Genomic DNA, 27,556 nt, shown 5'->3' with positions numbered 1-27,556 from the left:
ATCAGTAGGTTTACTAGTAAATTCAACCAGTTTAACTTAAGTAAAATCAAGAGATTTACTCACTTAAGTAAATTTACTGATCGTCTTTAAAAAAAAGTAATTAAATTCATTGACTTGACTTTAAAATAGAGTTCATGCACTTTTTAAAGTAGAATCAATCGCTTTGAAATCAACGTGTTTACAAGTAAAATCAACAAGTTTATTCACTAAGTTAATTCAACATTTTAAATCAACTTTACTCATTTTTAAAGCAAATTATTTCAAGTTGGAACTGTTAAGTTGTACGTAAAATGGGTTTCTTAAAAGGACAGTTCACTTTTTTTTTATTTACTCTTGAGTGTTTCTAAACCTGTTTGAGTTTATTTTGGTGTTTTGGAGTCAATCCAACTTTTCTCTGGACCAAAAATACTTTCAGTTCAGGTATAAATAAGAGGATCGGTCATGTTAGTTTATGTACGATTTTAGATCTTAACAAAAATAAGCTATGTAAAGAGATCTTTTACTCAGAGATGAAAATAAGTTGTTCTATCTTCACAAAAGAAGATAATTTGAAGAATGTTGGTCACAATTGACTTCCGTAGTGTGTTTTTGTCTTAAGATGGTGGTCCATGGCTTTCAGTTTCTAACATTCTTTAACATATCTATCAAAAAATGCTATGTGTGTCAATGGTGAGCAACATTGTCCTGCACAAAAGAAGATATTTCGAAGAATGTTGATCGCCATTGACCTCCATAGTAGTTGTTTCTCTCTGATGGTAGTCAGTGGCAATCTTAAGTTATTTTAAATTGACAAAGAATTAAAATTAAAGATTGATTACCATTGTAGGGGGAAAAAATGCTATGGAGGTCAATAGCGAGCAACATTCTTCAAAATATCTTCTTTTGTGCTGGACAATGTTGGTCACCATTGACCATTTAATAGCATTTTTGATAGATATTTGAATTGACAAAATATTAAAATTATCAAAAAATACAATGAAAGTCAATGGTGACCAACATTCGCCAGCACAAGAGAAGAGATTTTGAAGAATGTGAGAAAGTGGTGGCCATTGATTTGTATAGTATGAATCAAACTAATTCTATGTTAAACAATGGTGACGAACATTCTCCATGTGGACACAAAGGAAGATATTTCGAAGAACGTTGAAGAAACTGTCATACCCACTGATTATCATATGTAAATCAATGGTGACCAACATTCTTCGAATGATCTGATCTGCTTTTGTATTCAACTGAAAAGTTTTTAAAATGACTTTAAGTAAACTGTCCTTTTTTAATTTGCATATTCAAATACATAAATAATTAACATGCATGAATTCTCATGTCTTATCATCTGGTTTGTACTCAAACTGAAAGTATTTTAGGTTCAGGAATGAGTTGGCTTGACTTCAAAACATCTGTGAGACCAAAATAAGCTCAAACCGGTTTAGAGACACTCGAGACTGAGTAAAAGGTGAACTGTCCCCTTAAGAAGGTAATTAATTTCCGTCTCTTGTCATTGGTCAGGAATGAACTTTCGCTCTCAGCACAAAAGGGGAAGCGTGGTGATGATAACAGTTAGTCACCTTGAACTTGAGCACATTTCCTTGTCTGTCATATTTGAGAGCGTTTTCGTGCCACCGTTTAAGATAAGCCTTATCTTCAGCAGCAGAATGAAGACGCTTGATGCTCTCTGGCTTTATTTTAAATCACAGCCTGTCTGTCTGTAGAGCTCACTGAGAAGCAGATATTACACATTAATTTACTTATTGCCATTTATGAATATAATGGAAAATAGGAAGTTTGTTTATCCATTATTTTATTATTATTATTATGTATTAATTTATTTTCATTATTACTCTTATTATTAATATTATTTAGATCATAATAATTATGATTTATTTATATAAATAATAATAATAATTATTATTATTATTTGTTTCTTGTTGTTTTGTATTATTAATATTTTTTTTCAAAGTTGTTGTTATTTGTTATAATTATTGTTATTTCAATAATGATGATTATTATGACAAATTTTATTTATTAATAGTTTTTATTGTTATTATAATAACAATAATGTTTTTTTTTATTATAAGGATTATAATTTTTGTTATTTGTTATTACAGTTTTATATTTTAATAATAATGATAATGTGATATTGTTTTTGTTGTTTATTTGAATTATTATTAAATTAATATTATTATTAAAATAATAATAAAGGATTTGACCATATTATTATTATTATATGGTATTGTTAATATTATTATTAATGGTTTTATTTATTTATTTATTTATTTATTATATGTTTTATAATAATAATAATAATAATAATATTTATTAATATTATTATTATTATTATAAGGATTATTATTTATTATATTTAATGTTATTACAGTTTTATATTTAAAAAAGAATAGTAGTATGATTATATTAGTTTTTGTTGTTGGTTATTATAATAATAATTATTATTATTACTATTATTATTAGTGATTTTTTAAATATTTATTTATTTATTATTATATGCAGTTATTAATATTATTATTATTATTATGGTTTTTGTTTTTATTTATTTATTATGTTTTTACTATTATTATGATTATTTTTATATTCATTATTTGTTATTACGTTTATATATATACGTTTACAATAATTATGATTTTCATACTTTTCTTGTTGTTAGTTTATTTTAATTATTATTATTATTAAAATAATAATAAAGGATTTTGACTCCAGTTTGACACGTCATCAGGTATTAAGTGTGAAAAGAACATCAGCTAAGATTAATAAGAGCTTCAGTTTAGTTAAATGTCAGAGATGAGTGTGTCGGTGTGTGAATAGGATATTTAGATCCGGTTAATAATGTTGTGTTTTCAGATGAGGTGTAGCATTATTAATCAAACAGCGCAGGTACTGTTTCAACACGTTTGTTTGACTTGCATTATGTTCGTTTTGTTCATTTCTCTGGATGTGTTTGTGTAAGTGTCCACTGGAGGCAGTAGATCCTCCATTATTCTCAATATTGGCTGACAGATTCCTGCTCAACTGGACCTGCAGCTTTAGCTCTGACAGAGGATTAAAGGTCAATACTAAAACGATTTGTCATGTTTACGCCTAAAATATTTGATGTAGGCATTTATTTACTGATTTTTAATCATTATTAAGATTTATTCCTTTTTTGTTTGGTTTTGTAGTGTTTATAAGCCAACATGTTTTTTGTTTAATTGTTTGTTATAATTATAAAAAAAAAATAATTAAATTTATTTTGTGTCATTTGTAAGCAACACTCTTGTCTAAAGTTTTTAATCTAGTCTTTGTTTTCACTTTAGTTTTTTTTATTAGTTTTTAGAAATAAAATGTATTTATTATAAATAATTATATAATTTTATCTAGCTTTTTAATAATTAAATAATATATTTATAAATTTATGTATTGTTTTTATTAGCTAGAATTTTATATTCTTTAAAGCACTAAAACAATTATTTATTAATTCATTTTATCAATTAAAAGAATGCATTATTCATTAAAGAATAAAGATTTTATTTTTGTATTGTTATTATTAATTACTTTATTATATTTGAAAGAATATAAACAATTACTTTTATTTGTATTAAATAAAATGTATTCTTTGAAAAATTAAAACATGTATTCATTTATTTATATTATTAATTAAAAGATTGTTTATTCTTTAAATAAACCAATCATTTATTTAAAAAATGAATGTATTTATTTTGTATTGTTGAAGCTAACTTTTTTTGTCCAAAGTTTTTGAGTAGTACTTTTTTTATTTATAATTTTTATTTATTAAAATAGTTTATTAGTCATTAAAGAATGAAAAGATTTTACTTATTTTTGTTTGAATTTGTTAGTAATAAAAATTATTTATTCTTTAGAATTTAAATACTTTTTATTATTAAAATATTTTTATTCTTTGCAGTAAAACAATGTATTTATTAATTAAATATAATGTGTTTAAAAGCTAACATTTGTTTTATTTATAAGAATTAAAACAATTATTTATTTATTTTTATAAAGTAATGTATTAATTCTTTAAAGAACCAAAAGATTTTATTTATTTTTTATTTGTTAATTAAAAAAAATACTCTTAAAATAGTTAATAGTTACCTTTTTATTAATTGAAACTATTAATGTGTTTGTTTAAAGAATTAAAACAATTAATTTTATTTATTCATTTTATTATTTAAAAGAATGTGTTTGTTTTAGTTTAAAATAATTTATTTTAAATAGTTTTTATTAATTAAAAGAGTATATTTTTTCTTTAAAAAAAGTAGTTTTTTTTATTAATTAAAACAATGTTTTTATTCTGTATATAATGTATTTATTTGTTTTTATTAATTAAAATAATGGATTATTGTTTAAATATTATTATTTTGTTTATAAGCCAACTTTTGTTCTAAAGTTTTTGTTGTATTTTTAAAATGTATTATTAATGAATTGAAAATATTTATAAATGTATTCCCTGATTTATTTTTTTAATCATTTATAATAGTGTTTACAGCACTTTCATCTACAGTTATACTTTATTTATTTAATCATTTACATTTTTTGCTGGTGTTTATTTATAATTGTCATCCGAAAAATGCGATTTGAAATGTCAGTATGACTTAAAATACCTCTTCTTGAGTTTGCTTGCGTGTCGCTTGTCTGTGGTTTTTCAGCTTTACGCCCACAGAGTGTTTATTTTCTGTCATGTGACGACTTTAACCCACATATCTCTCACACACCTTTTCCTGGAGTCGTATAGCTGAGCATTCTGCAACAAGTGTTGAACATTATCTATGTGCTTTATGTGGAATCTCCATATATGGGCGTATTAAACTCATTAATATTCATGATTTTCTTGATTTCTCCGAATAAAACATCAGTGATTTGCTGCTTTTCTTCTTTTGTGAGCTGGAGGTGTGTTTTTCACTTGCTCCATGATGTCACTGATTGATTGACAGCTCACACCATGTGATGTAATATGCTCCGCCCAGCTGATTTGCATACAGGGCTTAGCAATGTGTTTAGATGTGCTTAGTTGTTTCTTTTATTGGTTTATTGCGGTGGTTATGGCTTGAAGCCAGTCTGTGCTGCTTAATGTTATTATTTTTATTAGAGGATGGACAGATCTCTGAGTTTACGCTTCTCTCGCAGACGTGTGAATCACCTGTACAGGTATGGAGAAACACACCGGAGGATTTAGAATGCTGTGGTGTTTCTGCGGTGGGGTTTATGTGCTAAAGGTTCTGCGTCGGGTTATTAGATGTGTTTAGTGTGTATAATGTTTGTTAGACTTCTGTCAGGTTTGAACGTTTTAATAGCGTTTATTTATTTGTTTTAGTCCTTTATTTATTTGTGTGTGTGTAAATATTGTCTATAATTTTTGGTATAGTGCTTCCTTGATTGAAAACAATAAAGAAAGCACTGTACCAAAATGATCAAATGTATTATTTTTATATTAATTTATATATATATATATATATATATATATATATATATATATATATATATATATATATATATATATATATATACACACACACACACACACAAGTTGTTTGAGGCTACCTTTTTAGTCTAAAGTTCCATTGGTATACTTTTTTTATAAATGTATTACATGTATTTCTTCTATATCTGTGTGTAATTTATTAAAATATTTTATTTTTATTTATTTTATTTTAATATATACATTTTTATTTGTTATTATTTCTATTTTTATTTAAATGTTTTAATTTATTTTTATATTTTCATTCAAACATGTTTATTTACTTAATTATTACTCATTTATTTACTTTTATTAGGGACCGAGCACCGAAACGGTGCGTAGGCCCTATTGGAATTGCTCCGTTTTTTATTATTAGGGACCGAGCACCGAAACGGTGCGTAGGCCCTATTGGAATTGCTCCGTTTTTTATTATTATTATTATTATTCCGCCCCCTATCGGGGCACTTTTAAGGGTCTAAACATGCCCGAAAACTCACAAAAATTTGGACACACACCAAACGCGGTGTAAATAGCAGGTTGATATGGGTCTCAGAAGTGGGCGTGGCAAAATGACTCGACAGCGCCACCTAGAAAAATTAAACGGACGAGCCCCCGATACACGAATCACGCACATGCACGAAAATTGGCACACACCTCAAACACACCAAACCATACGAAAAAGTCTCTTGGAGCCATATCTCAAACCCAACAGGAAGTTGGATATTTTTGACTTCCTGCGGCGAAAAAGTGGCATTTTTGCCATTTCCAGGCGTTGTATTTTAACGAACTCCTCCTAGGGATTTTATCCAATCGACACCAAAATTAGGTTTTGTCATCTAAAGGCCTTGGCGATGTTAAATTGCGAAGCTTTAGAGTTTTCGTCGATGGGCGTGTCCGTGGCGGCCTCACAAACTTTAACGATTCGCCACAAAACAGGAAGTTGTTATAACTCAGGCATGCATCATCTGATCTGCCTCAAAAGTCACACGCTTGATAAGAGTCCTGACCTGAACACGTTTACATGCCAATATCCAGAAACAGATATAGCGCCACCTGCTGGCCACAGGAAATGGCATGTTTTACACTGTAACAAACTCCTCCTACAAATTTTTTCGTATTAGCACCAAATTTGATTGGTGTTATCTGAAAGCTCCACCGATTATATATTGTGAAGATCTAGAGTTTTCGCGGAGGGGCATGTCCGTGGCGGCCTGACAAACCTCAACGCTTAGCCATGGAACAGAAAGTCCTTATAACTCAACCACACAATGTCTGATCAGCCTGAAACTTCACATGGTTAATAAAAGTCCTCTCCTGAAAACATCCTCATAACAATATTGAAGTGGGCGTGGCAAAATGACTCGACAGCGCCACCTAGAAAAATTAATTGGACGAGCCCCCGAGCTACGAATCACGCACATGCACGAAAATTGGCACACACGTTAAACATGTCAAAACATACGAAAAAGTCTCTTGGAGCCATATCTCCAACCCAACAGGAAGTCGGATATTATTAACTTCTTGCGGCGAAAAAGTAGCGTTTTTGCCATTTCCAGGCGTTGTATTTTAACAAACTCCTCCTAGGGATTTTATCCGATCGACACCAAAATTGGGTTTTGTCATCTAAAGGCCTTGGCGATGTTAAATTGCGAAGCTTTAGAGTTTTCGTCGATGAACGTGTCCATGGCGGCCTCGCAAACTTTGATGATTCGCCACAAAACAGGAAGTCATTATAACTCAGGCATGCATTATCAGATCCACCTCAAAATTCACACCTCTGATAACATTCCTGACCTGAACACGTTTACATGCCAATATCCAGATACAGTTAAAGCGCCACCTGCTGGCCACAGGAAATGACATGTTTTACACTGTAACAAACTCCTTCTACAAACTTTATCATATCAGCACCAAATTTGAGGGGTGTCATTTCAAAGCTCTAGCGATGATATATTGTGAAGATCTAGAGTTTTCAGAGAGGGGCGTGTTCGTGGCGGCATGACAAACCTCAACGCTTCGCCACGGAACAGGAAGTCGTTATAACTCAACCACACAATGTCTCACCTGCCTGAAACTTCACATGGTTGATAAAAGTCCTCTCCTGAACACATCTACATAAGAAAATTAAGTCACAGTCATAGCGCCACCAGCTGGCAGAAGGTAGTTTGGCTTATAAAAACTCAGCCACACAATGTCTGATCTGCCTGAAACTTCACATGGTTAAATAAAGTCCTCTCCTGAACACATCTACATGCCAATATTGAGTCACAGTCATAGCGCCACCTGCTGACAGAAGGAATTTTGGCTTATAACTCAGCCACACAATGTCTGATCTGCCTAAAAATTCACATGGTTGATAAGATTCCTGCATTGAAGGCATCAACATATGAATATTGAGTCACAGTTATAGCGCCACCTGCTGACAGGAGGAAGTTTGGCATAAATTGTGATTTTCTCATGTTTTTTATATATATCAGCTTAAAATATTATTGTTCGCTGTTTTCTGTCATACTGAGACCACCGGGCGGCGGTGAGCCCGGGTGCGAGGTCCCTATCATCGCTGCTTGCAGCTTTAATTATTATTATTATTATTATTATTCCGCCCCCTATCGGGGCACTTTTGAGGGGCTAAACATGCCCGAAAACTCATGAAAATTTGCACACACACCAAACGCGGTGTAAATAGCAGGTTGATATGGGTCTCGGAAGTGGGCGTGGCAAAATGACTCGACAGCGCCACCTAGAAAAATTAAACGGACGAGCCCCCGATACACGAATCACGCACATGCACGAAAATTGGCACACACCTCAAACATGCCAAACCATACGAAAAAGTCTCTTGGAGCCATATCTCAAACCCAACAGGAAGTCGGATATTTTTAACTTCCTGCGGCGAAAAAGTGGCATTTTTGCCATTTCCAGGTGTCGTATTTTAACGAACTCCTCCTAGGGATTTTTTCAGATCGACACCAAAATTGGGTTTTGTCATCTAAAGGCCTTGGCGATGTTAAATTGCGAAGCTTTAGAGTTTTCATAGATGGGCGTGTCCGTGGCGGCCTCGCAAACTTTGACGATTCGCCACAAAACAGGAAGTCGTAATAACTCAGGCATGCATTATCCGATCTGCCTCAAAATTTACACGTTTGATAAGAGTCCTGACCTGAACACGTTTACATGCCGATATCCAGATACAGTTATAGCGCCACCTGCTGGCCACAGGAAATGGCATGTTTTACACTGTAACAAACTCCTCCCACAAATTTTATGGTATCAGCACCAAATTTGAGTGATGTCATATGAAAGCTCTAGCGATGATATATTTTGAAGATCTAGAGTTTTCGCAGAGGGGCGTGTCCGTGGCGGCATGACAAACCTCAACGCTTCGCCATGGAACAGGAAGTCCTCATAACTCAACCACACAAAGTCTGATCAGCCTGAAACTTCATATGGTTGATATACGTCATCTCTTGAACACATCCACATAACAATATTGAAGTGGGCGTGGCAAAATGACTCGACAGCGCCACCTAGAAAAATTAAACGGACGAGCCCCTGATCTATGAATCACGCACATGCGCGAAAATTGGCACACACCTCAAACACGCCAAAACATACGAAAAAGTCTCTTGGAGCCATATCTCAAACCCAACAGGAAGTCGGATATTTTTAACTTCCTGCTGCAAATAAGTGGCATTTTTGCCATTTCCAGGCGTTGTATCTTAACGAACTCCTCCTAGGGATTTTATACTATCGACACCAAAATTGGGTTTTATCATCTAAAGGCCTTGGCGATGTTAAATTGCGGAGCTTTATAGTTTTTGTCGATGGGCGTGTCCGTGGCGGCCCCGCAAACTTTGACGATTCGCCACAAAACCGGAAGTCATTATAACTCAGACATGCATAACCCGATCTGCCTCAAAATTCACATGTTTAATAAGAGTCCAGACCAGAACACGTTTACATGCCGATATCCAGATACAGTTATAGCGCCACCTGCTGGCCACAGGAAATGTCATGATTTACAGCGTAATAAACTCCTCCCACAATTTTTTTCGTATCAGCACCAAATTTGGTGGGTTGTTATCTGAAAGCTTAAGTGATGATATATTGTCAAGATCTAGAGTTTTTGCAGAGGGGCGTGTCCGTGGCAGCATGACAAACCCCAACACTTCGCCGTGGAACAGGAAGTCCTTATATCTCAACCACACAAAGTCAGATCAGCCTGAAACTTCACATGGCTCATAAAAGTCCTCTTCTGAACACATCCCCAAAACAGTAATGAGTCAGTCATAACGCCACCTGCTGGCAGAAGGTTGATAGGCTTATAACTCAGCCAAACAACATCCGATCTGCCTGAAACTTCACATGGTTGATTAAATTCCATTACTGAAGGCATCTACATGCCAATTTTAAGTCATAGTTATAGCGCCACCTGCTGGCAGATGGTAGTTTGCATTATAACTCAACCACACAAAGTCTGATCTGCCTGAAAGTTCACATGTTTGACAAAAGTCCTCTCCTGAACACATTTACATAACAACATTGAGTCTGTCATAGCGCCACCTGCTGACAAAAGGCAGTTTGGCTTATAACTCAGCCAAACAACGTCCGACCTGCCTGAAAATTCATATGGTTGATAAGATTCCTCTACTGAAGGCATCTACATACCAATCTTGAGTCACAGTCATAGCGCCACATGCTGACAGGAGGAAGTTTGGCATAAATCTATGATTTTCTCGGCTTCTTTATATATATTGGCTTAAAATATTATTGTTCGCTGTTCTCTGTCATCCTGAGGCCACAGGGCGGCGGTGAGCCCGGGTGCGAGGTCCCTATCATCGCTGCTTGCAGCTTTAATTTGAATTATTATTTTAATAATATTTATAATATTATTCTTTATTCATTTAAATATTTGAATTTACTTTTTGTAATATTTTTATTTATTTTTATAGTTTCATTTTCTCATGTATTTGAAAAAAAAAATTATTTATTTAAATTAATATTTGTATAACACTTATTTAGATCTTGTCCTGAATATAAACTAAACATAACTTGAATATAATCGAAACATAACCTGAACATAATCAGCGTAATTTGAACACGATCTGCATATAATCGTCACACAATCTTAACTTTTGATTTGTTTTTGACCTATTTCAGACCTGTTTTTGACCTTTTTTTTTTTTTTGGCTGTCACGTAGCGGTGTTTTTGACTTGTTTTTGCTTTTATTGCCAATTATGCAGTGGATTCTGCTCATGTGTTGTTTTTTTCTTGTAGTCAGTTGTGCTGTGGGCTCAGGCTCATGTGTTGTTCTAGACATCTTTTAGACTTGTTTTTGACCTGTTTTTGATTGTTCTGATCTCAGTTATGTTGTGGACTCGGGCTTTCAGGCTTATGTGTTGTGTTTTAGATGCTTTTTAAACTTGTTTCTGACCTGTTTTTGCTTCTCTTGTTGTCAGATATGTTGTGGAGCTTTCAGGCTCATGTGTTGTGTTTAAGACAAGTTTTAGGAATGTTTTAGGCACATTTTAGACTAATTTTAGAAATTTTTTGCTTCTGTTGTCGGTTATGCCACGGACTCGGGCTCTCAATCTTATGTGTTGTGTTTTTGATGTTTGTGACTTGTTTTAGGTGCTTTTGTTGTCAAGTATGCAGTGGACTCTGGCTCTAAGGATCATGTGTTGGGTTTTAGACGTATTTTAGGCATGTTTTAGACACATTTTAGACGTGTTTTGCCTTCTGTTGTTGATTATGCCGTGGATGCTCATGTGTTGTGTTTTAGATGGTTTTGAATTGTTTTAGACGCATTTTAGACTTGTTTTTGCCCCTCTTGTCAGCTATGCTCTGGACTCAGGCTCATGCGTTGTGTTTTTTACGTGTTTTAGATGTGTTTTTGACCTGTTTTTTCCTTCTGTTGTTGGTTATTCAGTGGACTCTCAGGCTCATGTAATGCTTATGACCCGTTTTTGCTTCTCTTGTAGTCAGTTGTGCTGTGGACTCAGGCTCATGTGTTGTTCTAGACACGTTTTAGACTTGTTTCTGACCTGTTTTTGATTGTTCTGATCTCAGTTATCTTGTGGACTCGGGCTTTCAGGCTTATGTGTTGTGTTTTAGATGCTTTTTAAACTTGTTTCTGACCTGTTTTTGCTTGTCTTGTTGTCAGCTATGTTGTGGAGCTTTCAGGCTCATGTGTTGTGTTTTAGACAAGTTTTAGGAATGTTTTAGGCACATTTTAGACTAATTTTAGACCTTTTTTGCTTCTGTTGTCAGTTATGCCACACTCAAAAAAATGATATGTTGGCGTTAATTAACTTTTTTTTGTCCACTGGTTCCACGTAACCGAGTTAAGTTACCTTTAAGAAAGAATATTAATTTTAGTGAACTTAAGTTAGTTACATAAAGGTAATGTAATGTTGTTTAGTTCAATCAACGTAACATTTATAATTTAGCTTTAATCAATGTAGTTATTTAAGTTCAATTATTCTAAAATTGATATTGTTATGTTTAACCAAAATAAAAAAACAGTTTCCGTTTCATTGAGTTTATTCAATAGCATTTTTACAGTTTTACACATTTTCCAGCAATAAAATGATTATCAAAATCCAAATACTGTCTTTATCTGTATCTTCACTTATTACAATAAGTTAAAATATTAATACTATTAAAATAATAGTAATACAAGTATGAAATAAATTGAAAACAATAAATGATTAACAAAAATATGCTTACAAAAACATCATAAAATACACTTTTTAAAATAATACTTTTCATATATTACAAAAAAACATTCAAAAATAATATTCTGCCTTCAAATGATTTATCAAAAATATACTTAGAAAAATCAAGTCTTCTTTTGTAAACTATACTGTACCTTCTTTACACTGAAAAAGCAGATAACACTTGAGTTGTTCAAAGACAGATTAACATTTTAAAGCAAAGTAACATGATCAGCACTAAACCATAAATTAGACCATCACAGAACATGCAATAGCTACACACATTCATCTCTCTGACACTTGCACCATTTATGCACATTTGCACCAGACACTTTCTTACAACCACTCCCTATATCTAAAAAACAAAACATTGTGCATGAAGTGTGCTTCACACAGGTGTGTGGGCTTGACAAACCACATGTAGAAGCATTCTTAATTCTTAAAATTTTTTGTATAATTAGCACATCTTGGATGTATCGCCTCTTCTTGTTGATTTGCTGAATGTGTCCTCAATTGTAAGTCACTTTAGACAAAAGAGTCTGCGAAATGTTAATGTAACTACTGTAGATTCATAAGGTGGTGTTGCACATCAAGGTTTGCGCTTCATCATGCCCAGCATCCTAAAAAAGTCAGGTAAAAAAATAAAACTTTTACCAACAGATCAAAGGTGAAAGGAGGAATTGGTTTAAGAGGAAAATACAAAATGTTTAAAAAAATAAAATAAAATAGCTTACCTTGTACTCCCTCACTTAAGGCTGATTTATACTTCTGCGTCAAACGTCGGCGTATGCTACGGCGCTGACGCATAGCCCTTCGCCGTGGCCATCGCCGTCACTGACGTGCACCTCTCAAAAAATGTAACTACACGTCGCAACGACGCGTAGCGTAAGCTCTGTGATTGGTCGGCTTGGTAGCGCTGACGAGTCTGGGCGGGACCGAGAGCCGCGCGAATGGCGCGAGCGATTGTTTACAAGTGTGGAGTCCCGTGAAGGAGCTCCGGATTGAAAGTTTTGTTTTGTGTTTACCTCATAGTTAAAGTTGTTGCACGTCCGCCGGTTCCTGTCTTAAAATGAGCGAGTTTGAGCCACTTGTACATCCCGGAAGTGTTCAGGAAAAGCAAAACAGAAGAGAAGAAACTCGACACAGAGGAACATTTACACCTCACTGCCAACTAGCGTTTCGGAAGTGTTAATGCAGACCGACGGAGACAGCGCGCAGAAGTATAAATGCACAGCCACGCGCGTTGCCTGCGCCGTGGGTAACGCCGGTCACTTGACGCAGAAGTATAAACCAGGCTTTAGGGGCTTTGAGGATGCATTCACACCTTTTTTTCCACTGGTGATGTTCTAAATGACATGAAATGACAATTAGTAATTTACTAAATAATTAGTAGTTAAAATTACTAGTAACTTTTACTGTACATCATTTTAATGTGTGTATAGGCATCTAAAGGCATAGTACCTGGATGATCCACAGTCTCCTCAGCCAGATATGGGACTTTAGAGGTTGAGCTGTAAACCTGTGAGGGAGAAAATAGATGTAAGTGAGCAAAGATTTAAAATAATAAAATATAATAATATAAATAGCAAATTAAAACGTGTTAGATGACCAAACAAATAAGCTTACATTAAATATGTCATCATGCTAGATGTCATCCTTTGTAAGTGTCACAAATTCGTTTTTGCTGTTTTTTTTTTTTAAGTTAACAGGCTTGAATAATACAATTAAATAATAAATAACACTGTGCTAACACCACATTTTAATTAATATCATGTAAGTTATCAAAACTAGCATTCAAACTCGACAAACTGCTTGATACTCATTTAAAATAAAGACTATCAAATCAAATAAAAAATCAAATCACTTTTACTGTCACATTATCAGCAGCACGTGTGCTATGATGAGTGAAAAGCTTAGACTATTCTAACATGACTATTCCTTACTACCAACGTTTGCAACTTTATTTTGGGGGAGTTAATATATACCAAGTATAAAATTTCACAGGAATGCAAAACAAACTATACATTTATCTGTCTATAATGTGGAAAAGACACAGGGAACATGGCAATTTCATAGCAATACTATACACAAACACAACATAGTATTACAAGAGAGTACATTTATGATTCAAATGTTGTCACAGCCTCAGTATAAATACATAAAAAGTAAAAAAAATCTCACCTGTGTGTCCACATTGGGGAAAGCTTTGTGCACGTTCTCAATTTGTACTATAATCTTCATCTTTTGATTCCCATAATATGGCGATGAGCTGAGAGTGATCGTTGTGGTTTGAATCTTCTTACTTCCTGTGTTGTTTTGAAACTGCGCATGTGCAGATATTACTCCACCTATTGACCAAAATGCAGTACTGCAGAAGCAACACAACTCCCTTTCATTCATGTTAATTAAGTGAGCTGTTTAAATGTGAAAACTTACTTTTTCTAATTTTTTCCAACACAACACTTTTATTTTTAATACACAAACATAAGCGAATGGTTTAATTTAAACATAGTTACATTCTTTGGACCAACTGAAGCCATAATTCATTTTTTTGAGTGCACGGACTCGGGCTCTCAATCTTATGTGTTGTGTTTTTGATGTTTTTGACTTGTTTTAGGTGCTTTTGTTGTCAGTTATGCAGTGGACTCTGGCTCTAAGGATCATGTGTTGGGTTTTAGACGTATTTTAGGCATGTTTTAGACACATTTTAGACGTGTTTTGCCTTCTGTTGTTGGTTATACCATGGATGCTCATGTGTTGTGTTTTAGATGGTTTTGAATTGCTTTAGACGCATTTTAGACTTGTTTTTGCCTCTCTTGTCAGCTATGCTCTAGACTCAGGCTCATGTGTTGTGTTTTAGATGCTTTTTAAACTGGTTTCCGACCTGTTTTTGCTTCTCTTGTTGTCAGCTATGTTGTGGAGCTTTCAGGCTCATGTGTTGTGTTTTAGACTTGTTTTTGCTTCTCTTGTCAGTTATGCAGTGGACTCTGGCTCTTGGGCTTGTGTGTTGGGTTTTAGACGTATTTTAGGCATGTTTTAGACACGTTTTAGACTTGTTTTTCCTTATGTTGTCGGTTATGCCATGGATGCTAATGTGTTGTTTTAGGCACATTTTAGACTAATTTTAGACCTTTTTTGCTTCTGTTGTCGGTTATGCCACGGACTCGGGCTCTCAATCTTATGTGTTGTGTTTTTGATGTTTTTGACTTGTTTTAGGTGCTTTTGTTGTCAGTTATGCAGTGGACTCTGGCTCTAAGGATCATGTGTTGGGTTTTAGACGTATTTTAGGCATGTTTTAGACACATTTTAGACGTGTTTTGCCTTCTGTTGTTGGTTATGCCGTGGATGCTCATGTGTTGTGTTTTAGATGGTTTTGAATTGTTTTAGACTTGTTTTTGCCTCTCTTGTCAACTATGCTCTGGACTCGGGCTCATGTGTTGTGTTTAAGACATGTTTTAGGCACATTTTAGACTTGGTTTAGACATGTTTGCTTCTCCTTTTGTTGGTCATGCCACTGATTCAGGCTCTCATGCTCATGTATTGTGATTTTGATGTTTTTGACTTGTTTTAGATGCATTTTAGACGTGTTTTTGCTTCTCCTGCTGTCAGTTATGTTGTGCTCTCAGGCTTGTGTTGTGTTTTAGATGCTTTTTGGACTTGTTTTAGACCTGTTTTTGCTTCTTCTGTTGTCGGTTATGCAGTGGACTTAAGCTCTCTGGCTCATGTGCTGTGTTTTAGACCTGTTTTGACCTGTTTTTGCTTCTCTGTTGTCAGCTATGCTGTGGACTCGGGCTCCATCCCTGTAAAGGTGAAGAAGAGCAGGTCGAAGAGCAAACTGAGCAGCAGGAAAGCCTTCAGTCTGGAGGAAAACCAGCTGGAGCAGAGCAAGAGCTTGTGCCGGCAGGTCCCGGCCAGGTAAAACACACTCCTCATACAAGCAGAAAACTCTAAATGCCATTTGTTTACTCTTCTGCATGTGTATTTCTATCTACTTTGTTTACAAATGAGTGAATTAATGCTAATTAATCACATCCAAAAGAAAAGTTGACATAATTATAGGTGTGTACAGTGTGTATTTAAATTCACACATCCGTATGTGTGTGTGTGTGTGTGTGTGTGTAGGTCTCAGACAGTAGATGTGGACAGGCCTTTAGAGAGGAGTGAAAGCCTGAACTCCAGAAGTGTAAGAGATCTTTAATCAACCATAAATAATAATAATAATAATGATGATGATGATGATGATGATGATGACGTCTGTAACGCTGCTGTGCTTCTGTTCCTCAGAGCTTCACCAAACACAACAAAACCTTCCACAAACTCTTCCCAGAAGTCCCGGAGGCAGAAGATCTGCTGCACGGTGAGTGTTGAGGAGTGTTATGCACGTATGCTAAGTTGTTGTGTTTGTGTGTGTGAGAGTGTGAACATCTGCAGGTGTGTGACATCTCTTTCTGTGTGTGTTTCCCAGCATACATCTGTGCGCTGCAGAAGGAGGTCCCGTATCACGGCCGTCTGTACATCACAGACACACACATCTGCTTCTTCTCTTCTGTGCTGCTCAAAGACACCAGGGTAAACCACACACACACACACACACACACACACACACACACACACACACACACACACACACACACACTCTCTCATACATTCATGCATAAAGACGCACTAATATAGCACACAACATCATACACACACTAACATACATTAACATGCAACACTCAGACTTTTACATAACTAATACATAACACACACACATTCACACAACTCGTATACACACACATAACCCAAATAATACACACACACACACACACTTGAACACACTACTTGTACATGTATACATAAACACACACACTAATATAGCAGAAAACACTCATACACACACTATACAACACTCAAACTTGTACACACACACACACACACACACACACAACTCGTATACCCCTGCATACATAACCCAAATACACATGCTTATATACACACACACACACTAATATAGCACACAACACTCATACACACACTAACATACGTTAACACGCAACACTCAGACTTTTACATAACACATCATACACACACACACACACACACACACAAACATTCACACAACTCGTATACACACATACACACATAACCCAAATAATACACACACACACACTTGAACACACTACTTGTACATGTATACATAAACACACACACTAATATAGCAGACAACACTCATACACACACTATAAAACACTCAAATTTATACACACACACATTTACACGCACATACACACGTATACACACACACACACTAACGTGCACAGACTAACATACAACTCTCAAGCTTATACATACGCACGTGCACATACACACACACACACACGCACGCTCAAACTAACAAATGAACACACACATATTAACACATACTCGCATAATCATACACACTGACTGAAAAGACACACGTTCACTTGAACACACATAAATAAATGTATGCATACAAACAAACACACATTTACTAACTGACTAATGTGTGTGTGTGTGTGTGTGTGTGTGTGTGTGTGTGTTTCAGGTGGTCATTCCTGTGTCCAGTGTGTGTGTGGTGAAGAAGCAGAACACAGCACTGCTGGTGCCCAATGCCATCTCTGTGCGCACCTCTGATGGGGACAAGGTACACACACACACACACACACACACACACACACACACACACACGATCAACTAATATTTAGATATTTTAATAAAATATGTAAAAATATTGTTTATATACTGCAGTTAAATGAAATATGGAAAATCTTATGGAAAATCTGCTTATTAACATATGGAAAATATACTCTAATGACAATTTGCATATGGAAAATATGCTTAATGCAAATTAACATATGGAAATTATGCAAATCGACATATGGAAAACATACAATGTAATATAAACTTATGGAAAAATGCAAATTAACATATGGAAACTATGCAAATTTAACACATGAAAAATATATGCAAATTAATATATGGAAAATATGCTAATTAACATATGACAAATGTTAGAATTAGCATATGGAAATATGCTAACTAATGTAAATTAACAGTTTAATAACAGTATAACTTAATTAATCTGGTGTCGCCACAGCGGAATGAACCGCCAACTTATCCAGCATGTGTTTTACGCAGCGGATGCCCTTCTAGCTGCAACCCATTACTGGGAAACACCCATACACACTCATTCACACTTATACACTATGGGCAATTTTTGGACTTTTTTCCTTTGGACTTGTTGGGGGAAACCGGACACATGGAAAATATGCTAATTTATGCAAATTAACACAGATTAATTAGAAAACTTATTTGTAACTTAGTATGATAAGGCATGCATGTTTGTTTATATTTACAGATACTTAAGAGCAGTGTTTCTCAACCACGTTCCTGGAGGAGCACCAGCTCGGAACATTTTCTATGTCTGCTTAACCAAACACGCCTGATTCAGGTCATCAGCTCATTAGCAGAGACTGAGAGAGACCTGTAATAGGTGTGACCGCCGGTAGAGACATCTAAAACATGCATTGCTGGTGCTCCTCCAGGAACGTGGTTGAGAAACACTGCTCTAGACTATCCTAAAAGGCACAGTAATTAAGATGTAAGTGTTGTGTGTGTGTGTGTTTGCAGTATTTGTTTGTGTCCCTGCGTAACCGAGAGGGCTGCTATAAGCTGCTGCGCTCCGTCTGTCCTCAGCTGGAGGTCCGTCTTCATCATCTTCTTCTTCATTTCTTTATTGGCGTTCTTCTTCTAGATGTTGATCTTGTTGTTGTTGTTGTTCTTCAGGACTGCAGCGCTAACAGCAGCCCGTTATTCTCCTCAGCGGAAAACAGCTTCGACCACAGCAGAGTGGTGGTGAGTGTCGCGTTTATAATCATCATCCTCTTGTCTGATTGCTTATTTGATCTATTTATCTTTCGTCTGATTGGCTGAGAGCTCCTCATGAGAGTTCTATCCTCCCCTTTGGGTGAGTTCCTAACCAATCAGAAGCCAGGACTAGAGGTCACATGGAATGTTTTTCTCTCTTATTATCCAAGAGCACTCATGTGACCTATTGTTCTCTCTCCTGATTGGCTGAGAGCTCTTAATGTGACTTTTTCTATCCTCCTCTATCTTTATTGGCCGATAGCAGTCATGTGAACACTTCAGTGTTGGGCTTAATTAGTTATAAAGTAACTAGTTACTGTAATTAAATAACTTTTTCAGTAAAAAGGTAACGTAATTGATTACTTTGAGGTCATTTTAATTAGCTATTTATAACGTACCTGCCTTAAATACTCCGTTTATGAGTTTAATAAATCAGTTTGGAGAGAATGAGGAATTGATTTTTGGTGTTTATCAATTATATTTAGTAGAATAATTCTGTTTATTAAGATGATTAAACCTTGAATAAGTCAGAAATGATCATATATAATATCAAATATGCGGTTATTTCTTTGAAACGTGTTGTGTTTTGATTAGTGTAGCGTTTAAATTTAATAAATACAGTATTTAAAAAATATGTATGCTTGGTTTTTAAAATGCTTGAGTGATATTTATTTAAATTGACTTTAATATAGCTTAATTTTATATTCCATGCCTTGATATTTTAGCGACAACTCGTATAAAATCAATTAATTTAATTCCTTACAATTTAATTTAAATAAATGTTCACATGTAATACTCAGAAAAGTGATTTAAATACTAATTTAATGATGCAAGACTTAATAAATCCTCTTATTCAAGTAACTTAGTCCATCATGCTTTTCTCTCGTCTCCTGATTGGCTGAGAGTGTTCATGTGACCTGTTCTTCTCTCTCCTGTTTGGCTGAGGGTGATGGCCGGTTTTTCTCTCGTCTAATTGGCTGATCTGTGTTTGCAGAACTCGAGTCAGTCCAGTCTGGAGGATGTGTGTGATTTGTCGTCTCCTCCGGAGGATCAGATCTCTGCGTCACCGCGACTGTCGAGAGGTGTGTATAAATCAAACCCTACAGATATATGATAATGAAGACTCCCATAGGTGTGAATGCAACATTCAATACGGCCTGAGGGCAGGATGCTCCGCCTTTTAATCAAAATGGCCAATCATTGCTCTTTACGGAATGCTGTAAAGTGGTTGGGGGCGGGGCTTTGTATAAATTGAGATGGTTTTTTTTTTTAGAAATCATCAACATTCGGAAACTGCTATTGGTGGAAATTTAGATTCCTTCTATTAATTATTAGTTCATTCCCTAAAATGATTCAATCACTGATTCATTTTCAATTTCGGTTCATTCACTAAAATGATTTGTTCTGGTAATTTTCAGTTCATTCACTAATTTCATTTGTTCTCTTTATTTTCAGTTCATTCACTAAAATGATTCGTTCACTGATTCCTTATTCATTTACAGTTCATTCACTAAAATGATTCGTTCACTGATTTCTTATTCATTTACAGTTCATTCACTAAAATTATTTATTCTGTTCATTTTTGGTTCACTAAAATAATTCATTCTTTTCATTTTCAGTTCATTCACTAAAATGATTCTTCACTGATTTGTTATATTCATTTAAAGTTCATTTACTAAAATGATTCATTCACTGATTCATTCTATTTTTTTTATTTTGCTAAAACGATTCATTCACGGATTCGTTCTTTTCATTTTCAGTTCATTCGCTAAAACAATTTGTTTACTGATTCGTTTTATTCATTTTCAGTTCATTTGCTAGAATGATTTGTTCTTTTAATTTTCAGTTCATTCAGTAAAATAATTCGTTCTATTCATTTTCAGCTCATTCGCTAAAATGAGTCGTTCACTGATTCATTCTATTTATTTTCAGTTCATTCCTTAAAATTATTTTTTTCATTTTAAGTTTATTTGATAAATCAATTCGTTCACTGATTTGTTTTAATCATTTTCAGTTCATTCAGTAAAATTATTTGTTCTGTTCATTTTTCATTTTTAGTTCATTCACAAAAACGATTCGTTCACTGATTTGTTCTATTCATGACCAGGGAACCTCATTTTACAGCTAAACAGTTTTACAACTTCTGAATCCATTTAGCCATTCTCCGGGTCTGGCAGGAGCACTTTTAGCTTAGCTTAGCATAGATTATTAAATCAGATTAGACCATTAGCATCTCACTCAAAAATGACCAAATCGTTTGATCATTTTCCTATTTAAAGCTCGAGTTCTGTAGTTGCACCGTTAACTAAGACAGATGGAAAATGAAAGTTGCTATTTCTTAGGCCGGTATGGCAGGGAACTTAACTCTTACTCTGGCGTAATAATCAAGAAATGGTGTTTTATATTTATAATAATTATGCAGCACCTAAAAATAGTTCAATTAGATTTACATTTTTAAAATTCTTATTCATGAGTGAGCCTGAATTGTAGATGATCATGTGATCAATTGTGGTTAGTATATTTAATAAAATAAGGAATTTTAGTAATAAAAAAAATGTATTAATAAAATTTGATATATATCGAGATCACATTTGTTTTGTCAATATTGCACACCCTAATCTAGAGTGTTCATTTAGATTCCTTAAGGTTGTAAAAAGGTCTCACAAAGTCTTAAATGTAATTAAATGTACAGCAAGAGTGTTTAAAGGGGTCATGACCCACAAACTGAAAATCCTCTTGTTTTTTTTGTCATATTGGAGCTTGTAGTGTTATTAAAACATCCTGCAAGTTTCAGAACTCAACACTCTGTGGTTCCTCTAAAATCAGCTCATATTTAAGGCAGTCTGACAAAATGATAGAAAATGGATTGTTCTGCTTTATGATGTAATAGTTTGGATAAGCTCCGCCTCCACTTCTACTGCACTGCCTGTTTAGCTCTGTTAATATGCAAAAATGCTAGCCAATCCGAGCAGTGGGTGTGTACTTGAGGCTACACTGTCAAAAACAGCTCTGAAAATGGTCTATTTCTACATTGTGATGTTTTATTATTATTGTTATTATTAAAAATCCGTGTTATTAAATAGTGTGTTGTGTGTTTTTCAGAGAGTGCAGCGAAAGCCTCAGTCAGTTCACCCACTGAAGACGACAGCGCTGATGATGAGCACACCGGTACGATTATGAATATTCATGACTGTGTAAACGAGTCTGCGATGACGCTGTCGTTTCATTGGCTGATTTGGGGTGTGTTTTCCGTCTCCACAGGAAGCTGGTGGGTGTGGAGCGTGACGGAGCGAGCGCGATCGCTGCTCATCCAGAGAGAAATGAACAAGCTGAACACACTCCTGCTCGTCTACCTGATCCTGTAAGTGCACGCACACACATTTGTATATCGTTGGTCTCAAAATGAATTCCTGGCGGGCCGCAGATTTGCTCCAACCCAAATCAAACACAGTCGATGCAAGTAATCCAGACTACTAGAGGCTATTAAGCTGAACTATGCAAAGCTGTGGCCCTCCAGGAATTGAGTTTGAGACCATTGCTGTTTAAGCTTTCCTACAACTCGTTACTCCACACGTTTAATTCATTAATAAATTGTACAAATATTTTAAGCATTATTGTAAATTCATATGTAAAACGTTTTTCCTGAATAGTATTTATACAAATTTTGTAACGTTGTTCATGTTTATACTTAACGGAGATGAGTTTGCCAAATTCGACGGTTTCTTCGTTATTTATAAATGTATTAAAATAATAATAATAGTAATAATAAAAGTGGCTTTTAATGCATCAGGTGCGTCGGAAGTCCAATTATCGATTATAAAACGAACATGCGCGCAAAACGAAACGAAATAAGCATTTGCGTTCAGGGCTCGGAAGTTTGCGATACTTGACGAAAGCGGTCCAAATTATGCATGGTTTTTGTGCGCGTGTATGTATTTGTGTAAGTGTATTAATCTGTTGCGATGTGTCTACGAGGAATGATTTGAGCGCACTTTATAATGTGTCCCGTAGGGGCGCTGTGGCAAGGCTCTGTTTGTTTTAGATGGTGCCCGAAAAAATCTTGTTCGGATCTCAAGGGCAGACTCGAATTATATACCATTTGTGTCCTAATGTGTACTAGTCATCATATTCTAAACGAATACAGAAAGTAAATGTCAGCATGCACAGCTACATACAAAAACCATGTTTGTAATAAATGTTTGCTACAGTTGTATTTCATTTATTCCGTACAAATATTTATTAATTTATATTTACACAATATTTTAAGTAATTTGTTAAATGTCCATATGTATTCATTATAGTGATTTGCAAGTTATTATTATTATGATTATTACAATTATTATTATTGTTATTATTATTTGTTTATTAAATAATTTTGTCCCTTAAATGAATAATCGACTAAACGTTTTTTTTATTGTTATATTTTACTAATACCGTGTCGTTACTGAAAATAATGTGTAGAAAAAAATTATAAACAGCTTTATTAATCCATATTAATATTTTTTATTTAAAATAATGTACAAAACCATGAACAAATACTTTTACAGTTTGTTACAGGATTTAATTATTTAGCATTTATATTGATGTCTTAGAATATATATATATATATATATATATATATATATATATATATATATATATATATATATATTTATTTATTTATTTATATATATTTATTTTCTTATACTGTAATGTGTGTCAGCATTTTCTAAAACTGATTTCCAAAACATTAATTCAAGCACATTTGTAAAAGCTTCCCAAATATTTCAGAAAAATTGCCAATATCTAATTGTTGCATGATTTGAAGAGATAATACACCATGTTTACATGTATATTTCCTAAAAATAAACCGTTGTTCTGCCATGCTTTGTGTTACTGACCGTGTGATTGTGTTCAGGGTGTTTCTGCTGCTGTTGTCGTCTGGATACATCGGTCTGCGTATCGTTGCTTTAGAGGAGCAGCTGTCGTCTCTCGGAGCTTTACCTGACCTCACTTTACATAGCAGCAGGTACAGCACACACTTCTATACACACTTTAGTAATATCTGCTCCACACACACACAGTTTGTTCAAAAAGGGCAGTTTAATAGAGTTATACAAACATTTCTTCAAGCTCTTTTATACAAGTAAAACTTCTACATATTGCATACATGAATACATTACATTAATGTTGAAGAGTGTGCTTGTACAACTAAAAAAAATTGTCAATATTTTTTCTTAATTTACTACTAGTTTCACAAACGTGCACTAAATGTAGAACATATTTATATATATATATATGTGTGTGTGTGTGTGTGTGTGTGTGTGTGTGTGTGTGTATGTATGTATATATGTATATATGTATGTATGTATATATGTATATATATATATATATATATATATATATATATATATATATATATATATATATATATATATATATATATATATATATATATATATATTAGGGGTGTAACGATATTAAAACCGAACCGAAATATCGCGATACACCAACCACGATACGTATTGCGAAACTCTCGTGGCGTACCGCGGTACTCTCACGCCCCCTGCTGCCCATTGTTGAGGTTGACGTCACTTGTCTCTAACTAATTGAACCAATTTAAACACATCTTTATTATCATATTTGATTAAATTGTTTTAGTAATGATGAGGATTTGTTCTAAATATTATATTCTAAAGTTAGTATTTTAGTGCATGTTAAGTCATGTGACTTGAGTAAGCATCACACTCGTTACTACTGGACGCAGGATGGCTGCTTCACATAGTACTGAGATTGCAGATCCCCCAGACACATTTAAGTCATCTGTGTGGAAACATTTTGGTTTTCCAGTTGAGGACAGGAATAGAATTCGTGTCGTAGACAAAGCGCCTGCCTGTCTCAACTGTTTCACGAAACTTACTTGTAAGGAAAAACATTTAAAAAGTGTGGTAATTTCACAATGTGAGGGTGTAAGCAACAGAACTGCCAACAAAAGTGGTTTAATGTACAAAAGTAAAACCAGAATAATGCCCAAATATACAAAAAAAGAGAAATATTTACACTAATAAAAATAATATAATAAAGTAACAAATTCAAACAAAAGTATCAAACAAAAATTAGTTAAACTCGAGCAAGGGGATGATAGTGAAGACAAACAAAAGAAATAAATATAATAAAACAATTCTAACTCATGAATAACCCCTCTTACCTCGCTAAAACTGATGAAAATAAAAAAAAGGTCTTCAGCGCCGAGCGCCGCATTTTTCCCTATACTGAATTTTCCCTATACTTCACCTCTTACCTGATGTCTTTAACAATACATTTTCTACGTGTTTGCAAAATGGAAATCGTATGACATTTTCCCTATCCACCTTACACTGAGAGTGAACAGCTATATTGTCGGGAAGGAGCGGATCCAAAAAATAATATACAAATCAATTGAAATAAAAATGTACAAACCTCACAAAATTTCTTAAAGTGGGAAAAAGTAATGCAAAATAATTTTACCCAAACGAAAGTTAAGCAAAAACAACGAAAATCATAATCATGTCAGAAAAATACACGAAAAACGAGATCAAAGGAAAAAGCGCTCTCTCTCCCGCTCTTCCTGAATTGCTTTTTACATTCCCGCGCTGCGTCGCCAAATGATGATAGATCGGTCTCCTGACCAATCAGCTGTCAAAAAGGCGGACCTACAGAAATGACATAGAGGGAGCGCGAGAGAGAGAGAGAGAGAGAGAGAGAGAGACAGAGGCAAACATACAGCCGGCTACAACCCTAACATTAGTTTCAGACACAACCGCAATGTATTTTACTGGTGAATATGTCATGAAAAAACACTTTACAAACACATTATATGTATATTTTTTCATTAATTTAAACGAAAACCTATCTATCTAAATGAAACCATATAATTAAAAATGAGCTTGTGTGTCTGCACAGAGATCAAGCCTCTCATCGGAGAATGTGGATATTATGGTGTTTTTGAAGAAGATCTTTCACTAGTCTACACTGCAGTTATTTATTTAATTTTAGTTTACTTAGTTAAGATGGCTGCACTAAAGAGAATAGTTTTTTTTCTGACTAGTCTATATTGGAGGTATTTATTTAATTCTAGTTGTTTACTCGGGTATCCTGACTGTACTAAAAATGCGATGACAAAGTTAATAAAGAAAAAGGTAAGATGTTCTTGTTATTAAGTGAATTGTCCCTTAGCATTGCTGTTAACATGACATCAACCCTAACCCCACAGCAAACAAAAACCGAACCGTACCGAACTGAACCGTGGCTCCAAAACCGTGAACCGAACCGAACCGTGCCTTTTGTGTATCGTTACACCCCTAATATATATATATATATATATTATGTATGCATATGTGTATGCGTGTGTGTGTGTGTGTGTGTATATATATATATATATATATATATATATATATATATATATATATATATATATATATATATATATATATATACATACATATACTAATAAATATTTTAGGGGTTGCACCAGCTAATTGGCTTTAATGCTCTGCCTTGACACTTATTGACTGACGTTGATTAGTCGTACTGCAAATGAATCGCAAATTGCATCTTGTGTTTTACTGATGACATCACCAGCAACATTGACTCGACTTTGATAGCATAAAAGTCGACTTCTAAAAATCTAGTCGTTCAACCTCTAATAAATATAAATACATTTATCTATTAATACATTTTTCATTTTATATTACAACATACAATATGTGCGAATATTTTCTAAAACTTTTCGAATATGTATATTTTTCAGAGCATTTACTACTTTTTATGCATATTTTTAGTATTTTTTAGATTGTTAATCGAATATATCCTAAAAAGTTTTCCACGTACATATATATGAGACAAAAGCGACTTATGAAGTACTACTGTTAGATCTTTTAATGTTACTCTCGTGCCGCGTTTATAATAAATAAATAAAACCTGTACATTCATACCAATATTTACTACAATTTAAAAATAATATACCATCTTTTTGTTGTTGTTGTTGTTGTTCTGTAAACAAATTTAATAAATACTTGAAATGAAATTGATCAAATAAAAATATAATAATACTAATAAAACCTATAGCCGTTTTAAAATATAGTTTTATTTTATTGTTAATTTCTACAGTACGAGCAGTTATATTTACATCCTTTTACATTTAGATTCATCTTTATTGTCTTTAAAAAAACAGCGTTGTGACTTGTACATGTGTAAAGTACTCGATCTTCAGAAGAGAAATGATCATCAGGAAATGACATCATGCTGTTGTTTTTTCTCTCATCAGATATAAAGAAACATAGGAAGAGTCCTGGATGTGAACCGTGGAAAAGCACCGAAACGCCTGCCGGAGCTGCTGGAACGTCGTCATTTGCACATCACTTTCTGCCAAGAGATGCGAACATGTGTGTTCACTTGCTCCGCGAAAACAACCAAAGACAGACGGAGAGACGAACGAAAGCATTTCAGCGCCTTCATTTCACCAGTCGAACATTTCACCGCCATGTC

The 27,556-nt window shown here is 34.2% G+C and overlaps 1 protein-coding gene and 2 long non-coding RNA genes across 5 annotated transcripts in view; 1 reads left to right on the top strand and 2 right to left on the bottom strand.

The window, feature by feature from the left end:
- LOC147831455 (uncharacterized) overlaps positions 1-27,556 on the bottom strand; it is a 787,032-nt gene that overhangs the window by 343,368 nt on the left and 416,108 nt on the right. The window lies entirely within an intron of this gene.
- si:zfos-943e10.1 overlaps positions 1-27,556 on the top strand; it is a 45,734-nt gene that overhangs the window by 17,058 nt on the left and 1,120 nt on the right. For 2 of the 3 annotated variants that reach the window (XM_087303627.1, XM_087303629.1), the window contains exons 2-13: positions 15,956-16,096; positions 16,304-16,364; positions 16,466-16,538; positions 16,647-16,750; positions 17,730-17,828; positions 18,815-18,886; positions 18,971-19,039; positions 20,046-20,133; positions 22,154-22,219; positions 22,313-22,412; positions 23,949-24,059; positions 27,336-27,556. The exon at positions 27,336-27,556 is cut by the window's right edge and continues 1,120 nt beyond it. In XM_087303627.1, coding sequence (XP_087159753.1) covers positions 15,956-16,096; positions 16,304-16,364; positions 16,466-16,538; positions 16,647-16,750; positions 17,730-17,828; positions 18,815-18,886; positions 18,971-19,039; positions 20,046-20,133; positions 22,154-22,219; positions 22,313-22,412; positions 23,949-24,059; positions 27,336-27,351 — 1,000 coding nt within the window. In that variant the 3' untranslated portion in view covers positions 27,352-27,556. Of the gene's footprint in view, positions 1-5,028; positions 5,155-15,955; positions 16,097-16,303; positions 16,365-16,465; positions 16,539-16,646; positions 16,751-17,729; positions 17,829-18,814; positions 18,887-18,970; positions 19,040-20,045; positions 20,134-22,153; positions 22,220-22,312; positions 22,413-23,948; positions 24,060-27,335 lie in introns of those variants that run through there. The other variant, XM_087303628.1, reaches the window with a different exon arrangement.
- Positions 13,237-14,472, bottom strand: LOC147838335 (uncharacterized). Its single transcript, XR_015521586.2, has 3 exons — positions 14,363-14,472; positions 13,643-13,700; positions 13,237-13,527 (listed from the first exon to the last, which is right to left on the bottom strand). It is a non-coding gene; the product is annotated as an uncharacterized LOC147838335 (long non-coding RNA).

This window comes from Danio rerio, chromosome 22 (genome assembly GCF_052040795.2).
Source record: "Danio rerio strain M-AB ecotype USA chromosome 22, GRCz13ab, whole genome shotgun sequence".
NCBI lineage: Eukaryota > Metazoa > Chordata > Actinopteri > Cypriniformes > Danionidae > Danio > Danio rerio.
Note: the sequence above shows the minus strand (reverse complement) of the source record. Positions and strands in the feature narration are given on the sequence as shown.